This window comes from Malurus melanocephalus, unplaced genomic scaffold, assembly GCF_030028575.1.
Source record: "Malurus melanocephalus ecotype Western Australia unplaced genomic scaffold, MMel_1.1 scaffold_329, whole genome shotgun sequence".
Lineage (NCBI taxonomy): Eukaryota > Metazoa > Chordata > Aves > Passeriformes > Maluridae > Malurus > Malurus melanocephalus.
In genome coordinates, this window is record NW_026623561.1 from 288,688 (window position 1) to 295,081 (window position 6,394).

The 6,394-nt window shown below is 35.3% G+C and overlaps 1 protein-coding gene across 3 annotated transcripts in view; it reads left to right on the forward strand.

The window, feature by feature from the left end:
- The window catches only part of ATP9B (ATPase phospholipid transporting 9B (putative)), a 153,339-nt gene that overhangs the window by 117,205 nt on the left and 29,740 nt on the right, over nt 1-6,394 (forward strand). For all 3 annotated transcript variants that reach the window (XM_057377889.1, XM_057377886.1, XM_057377887.1), the window contains one exon: nt 5,647-5,759. In XM_057377889.1, coding sequence (XP_057233872.1) covers nt 5,647-5,759 — 113 coding nt within the window. The remainder of the gene's footprint in view (nt 1-5,646; nt 5,760-6,394) is intronic.

The window sequence follows — 6,394 nt, forward strand, 5'->3', positions numbered from 1 at the left end:
CCTTTGTATGATTGTAAATTGGGTTTGTGCTTCATCAATAAGCTTTTTGACAAGAAGCGTCCATCACAGTGGCTCTCTCATTTGCCACAGTATAATAGAAAATGAAGTATCCCAATAATTGCATTATAGTTTCCTTATTGTGGACAAGAAAGCAATGTGGTATAATTAGGTTTGATTGGAGTGCATGTTTCCGGTAAGATCTGAAATTAATGATGTTGCTATAGTGACACATCTGCGGCCACCAGTGCGTGAAACATAAAGTAATTCATTCGACAAGAGAAGACATCTGTTAACTGCAAGGATGCAGAGCATATTGACACTGACCAGAAATACTAGACGTTATGTGATAAATGAACAAATGATGCTGAAACAGGAGGACAGATAATTTGTACTTAATCTGCTGGGAGAACTTTAATCTTCTCACTGGTTGCATTTGACAATGCCATTGTTTAAAGAACAATGCTGCAGAGAACTCATAAATTTTAAAACTTAACTCAGGGTGCAGCCTATTAAAGCAATACATTAATTCCTTTGTTAGGGAGTTTTTATCTTCATGTAGGACAAAGCCATTACTAAAAAGACCCAGTAAAACAACAGGTTTTTTAGGACTCACATTTTAATTATAGCATCCATTACCCAAAATGCCACGTTATTTGGACTTGAATAACGTATAAGTTTGACAGAAAGGCATCATGCGTTATGATGGTGGGTAGCATTTGCATGAGCATGGTATTTCATCCTCTCCAGGGTACAAAAAATTCAAAGTGAAAGGTAAAAGAAAAATAATGACACTTGGCAATATTTAATGAGAATTTGTTTCGGAGGATGTGGGTTAAGAAACCTTCTGCTATTCATGAAAACTACCAACATGTTCAGCTGAAACAAACGCGTAGTCTTCCGAGTGTAGTTATTTACTAATGCATGCACTTGTATTTGAGTTCTGTAATTAACATTTTAGTGGTTTGGACCAAATGAGATACTTAACAGATATAATCATTRAACAGATGCATAGAGCAATGGGGTTCTTGAATTTTTTTGGAAAATGTATGTATTAGAGTTTGGTATATGTGGACTTTTTTGTTAGATGTGCCGATGTACTGTTAGAATACTGATTTTCAGTAATTGTTTCTGAAAATTAATCTTTCAAGTTATACTTTGAGTCTTTATGTCTTCAATGTAAGCAACTAGAGAGAATGAGTAATTAAAAAAATTCTGATGGAATAGCATCTCCTTCCTTTACTTAGATGGCTTTCTATTTAATCTCTACCTCTAACACTTTTAGTACTCGTAGGTTTGCAGGGTGAATAGAGCAGATTGAAAATTGAACATTTTGATGGAGAGATCCTACAGGAAGATTCCAGACTAAGGAACCCTTACTTTTTGTCTTCTATTGGACTCCTATCCACTGAAAATACAAAGTGTATCCAGGGAGCATGTATATTGCTCTTATACTGCTCAATATACAGGTACTGTGCTCATGGGAGGCAGAAGGCACAGAGAACATAGATGCTGTTCTTCACAGCTGTGTGTCATGGCTTAAGAGTGGTACTCCCTAATTCAGTGCCCCCAAGTTACCTGTCCCTCTACTGTGACCTTCTGCCCAAGAAAGATTAGGCATAGCTCAGCTCTCCTGGTCTTTGTCCTCTTTCTTAATGGGTTGTACTGGGACTTACTTGGTTTGAGGTTTTTGTGGTGATTGTGTTTATGGCCTATTCATAAGTGGAGCAGCTGAGTGAGCACACAAATCCTTTGTATGCTTACCACGAGTTTTTCATTTTCTTTTTACATTTTATACCAGACAATCTTTTTTYCAGGGTTCATAGAAAAGATTTGTATCTCCAGATTGTTGTCAACTGTGTAGTTATTAGACTGATTAGACTGATTAGGCCTGATCTCTCTAAAAGTTTCCACAGAAACATTCATTTACACCGACATTTTCTCTATTTAAGCAAATAGCTCAAACGAAGTACTCATATTATATGAAAAGTTACTCATCCTCTTTAATTTCTCACAAAGTTATTAATTTTTGTGCTGTACATACGTTCTTTCTTTTTCTTGTTTTGGACGTTTTAGACTGCTGGTATTGGTCCAAATTGCCAGCTAGTAATATAGGATCAGAAAGATCTGCATCTGCTTCTCAAAAAACAACAAAAAAAATCTCTGCTGCTCTGTTGTGAATCACATCTGTTGCCACCCAAGGAATGATGCCTTCAGGACTTTTTCCTTAGAAATTAATTTCCTCTTTGCCTGCTTTACTCTGTGTTTAATGATACAATTGTAGGAAAGAAGGGGAAAAAAGGCTCTTGGCTTCATTAAAGAACACACTAAATTTTTCTCTAGCAATTCTATACTAACTTTTTTGTCAGGCTATTTTCCTTGTTTGGTACCTGCATTCCAGAGCAAAGTTCAAGGATGTGAAGTAGTAGTAGTAGTAGATCGTATGTTGACTAATGTACTTGCTGGAAGCTTTTCTAAAATAAACTCTTTAAATCTAATAACTCTTCATACTAGCAATGTCCTGAAAGTGTGGAATTGATAACTAGGTGTTTAAAAAATATTATTTAAAATAGAAAGTTCCTTCATTATTCTACAGCACTTACTACCTTGAGCAGACTAAGAAAGCTCAGTTTTGTGTTGTTTTTCTTGTTTAAAAACTGGGCTATATTAGAAAATCTGCCCCCAAATTTTTGAAAGGTTTGCATTTGGGAGTATAAAATACAAGATGTGTTGTTCTGTCATGGAGTATTAGTCTTCAACTAAACCACTAAAATTTAAAACAGAGCTGCTGCTGAAGTTATAACGTGACTGGGGTAACCATATAATACATGGAACAAGTTGGTAGGAATGTTTCTTTCATTCATTAGAAGAATTTAGAAGTAAATGAATTTGCACATGTGATGAAGCTTTAGTTCCATGTGGATGGCTGAAAAATATGTATTTTGTTAAGGTTTTCTTCAGAAGTTTTTGGGAGTGCTTTCATAACTTGGGCTACCCCTATTTGTCTAGYAATACATCCGGTTTTTTATGGCTGTTCTTGAAAGTTTTACGCTAGTCTTGAGAAGCTTGAGCGAACTGGAATTGTTTCTTTCCTTTTTTTTTGTTTTAGTTATTTGTCATAGATACTTCCCATTGGCATAGCTGATAAAAAGGAGTGTATAAGAGATGCATAAGATACAAGTATTGAAACAGGATTTCCAGAATATTTATTTCTGTGTCTTCACAAGCTGATTCTTTTTCCTCACCTGTTTTTCCTAAACTTTCTTCCCTGGCTTCTGTTGGTTGCAAGATACGAAAATCCATCCTTTTCTGTGCCGAAGCTTTTCTTCTCTGCTTGCTGAGAAAGAGGGGTGGAACACACAAATTTTCTAGCTATCTTTCTTTCCCTCACCAAGCATGATACGGAATTGGACTGATTTAGTGGTCTCAGAAGAAATAATCTTTCCATATAATAATCATAGGGCTAATTTTGTTTCCTGCTCAGTTTTCCCAAGCAGCAATTACAGAACTAGTGGGAAGCAGGTTTGACAGTTGCCTGCTGTCGCACCTTTTGACTAGCATKTAGTTTAACAACTCCTAGAGTGAGCTTTTTTAATTCAAAGCCTTGGCAAAGCCAAAGGAAGTGAGAAGGTATTAGCACGCCTGGAAAGTTAGGAAGGCRAAAAAGATTGGCTTGGAAATTTCTTGCACTGAATATTTTTGCACAGTGTGTGGGTTTTAGTTTACCTTTCTTTTAGAAATGGAGATTTTAATTTTTCATGTTTAATGCTGGAAATTTTCATGTTTCTCATGTGCAAACTGGAGATTGAATTTTTCTGGTATTGAATTAAAGTAAAAATATAATAAAATAAATATTATAATAATAATAAAAATAAAATAATAATAATAAAATAAATATTATAATAAAATAAATAAATATAATAAAATAAAAATTTAATAAAAGATCTCAATAAAAGTACTACTTCTAAAGGTAGAAAAAGTGGGTTAATGTGATTACTATAAAATCAAATAATTTTGTTTTCCCATGTATAAAAGTAAACAAAAATTTCCAATTTGCTAATTTTAGAAATCTGGGACTTTGTCTTCCTGGGGTGTTTTCCAGCCTTGGGAATCTTCAGCTTCTCATGTAAATTTTTGATAATGTTATGCATATTTTGCAGAGAATTTATGCATTTCACATAAGCCTTACTTTAATTATTTTTAAAAATTCAAATAGTAAGACTATAGAAAAAAATCCTCAATTACATGTAAGGAAAAGCAATGGGAAGTGTCATTTTTTAATGCTAAAGGGGGAGTTTAGAATGATCATCTTGGATTGGTAAAACAGAAATACAGGGTTTGATAGTGCAGTGTGGTGGTACTTGACAACAGTGGAGATGAAGTGCCACTGTACAAGTATCTCCGGAAAGTGGAGTGGTAGACATCTCAAATGTAACTGGGAAAGACATGAGACTTTTACAGCCCTAATGAATCTTTGAAGATCTCTGATTGTTCTAGCCCTAGTAAGTGCATAAACTAGATGCTAATTGGCCAGACAGTGTTGTTTTGCAGATAATAATTATAGCATATGCCATGCTTTTAGTCTTTACCTCTCCTGTGCTTTAGCATGTATTTTGGCATACTGGGATAAATATATGAAATAAAAATAGTCTAGATAAAATTAATATGAAGTATTTTATTCTGCTATGTTTTTTTCCAGATCATATTCTTATGCTGAGTTTTTAAATATTGTAGCAGTTTAAAAAATGTCAATTCTGGTACCATGTTATGTTTATTTTTTTACTATGAGACTTATGCATTTTAGTGACACAGAACTGTGTGGTTAAATATGGGAAAAGCTTTATATTATTTTTATACTTGCTCTGCCTGAGAAGCCACAGAAAAAAAAATTTTAGGAAGGGCCATTATCAAAATAATCTTTTGTGAGCTGTCCTTAGAAAGCTAGGCAGTAGTGCCCTCTTTCTGCCTCACATACCCCATCAGGGAAGGCTGAAGCCCCCTCCCTTCAATTAGAGGTTTTCCAAACCAGAGGATGTGACTGGTTGGCAGAGGTGGATGCAGTGTCAGTCCAACTGACACCCTGTAGCTTCTTACAAATGTGAAGTGAGCACAGAAAACACTGATTTTGTTCATTCTGTCTTATTCTGCTTGAAGGCTGAATCTGTTAAATTTGGAAGTGATGTTAGGTCTTAATGACTTAATCTAGATAACACTGAGTGTGCCCAATTGCCAGAATGCCTGCCTTGGTACATGAAGTGTGGAAATTGGTATGAATTTTAGGGGTTTTGTGTGAGGCTTCTTCTTTGGATTTTTGATACCTGGTGCAAACTCTTGCATTACCTTTTGACAGTTATTTCTACCCACATACTGCAAATTCAATTTTTTGTATATAAAGAAAAGTTTTTATCTCTTCAAGTTTGCACATTTAGTTACTGGCAGAAGTGGCTTGCAGGTGGAACCAGATTTCTTCCAGACTGACTAACCCTGATCTTTCTCCACAGACGTTCCTTGAATAAACTATATTAAGGCTAACTCATTATTTCATTCCTTCTTTCCAAAGGAAAGATTCGGGGRGTGGGGGGTGAGGGGGGCTTGTGGCCTTCTCGCAGTATTTTTCTCAGTTTTTGATATACTTCTCCTTTATTACAGGAACACTTACACAGAATGAGATGGTATTTAAGCGCCTCCACCTAGGTACCGTGTCCTATGGAACAGACACAATGGATGAAATACAGAGTCATATTATAAACTCTTATTCACAGGTATCTCATTTCATAAATCCTTTACCTTTAGTATCAAGGGAGGTGTTTTAGCAGCATTGATGCATTGTTGTTTATGTCTAGAATGGGAGATGCTGTGAAAATTGTCATGTGTAGGTATCTCTTAAGAAATATGGTGGAAGGGGAAAATGTGAGACAGTACATAGTTCTCACCTGATTCTAAAGTTCCTCATAATACCCACTTAAAGGGATTCACTTTCTGTTCTCCACTAGCAGAAATCTGTGTTAACCTGTCTGTGTAATGCAGTCTTCCTCCTGCTAGATCATCTAAGAGTAAGCTATTCATTACTGATACTACAAATTACGAGGAGGTGTCTAGAACAGCATGAACAGTAATTATATCTTTGAAGATAACTCATCAAGAATAGATATCATAAAGCCTCATTAATTGGTATAACCAAATGGTATAACAGTAGTTGTCAAAAATAAAACTTACACAGGTATATTTTAAAATKATTTTTTAAAAAATTGGGATGATTTCAAACAGCATAAAACTGGCAGAGGGAAAGAGTGAGAAAATGGAAAACTCCATATTGCTTCAGAGCACAGTGTTCCTGTGATGTGTAAGAATTCTTGGTCTGGAAAGTGTACAAGAGGATTGTGCCTGTTGTGTAGGT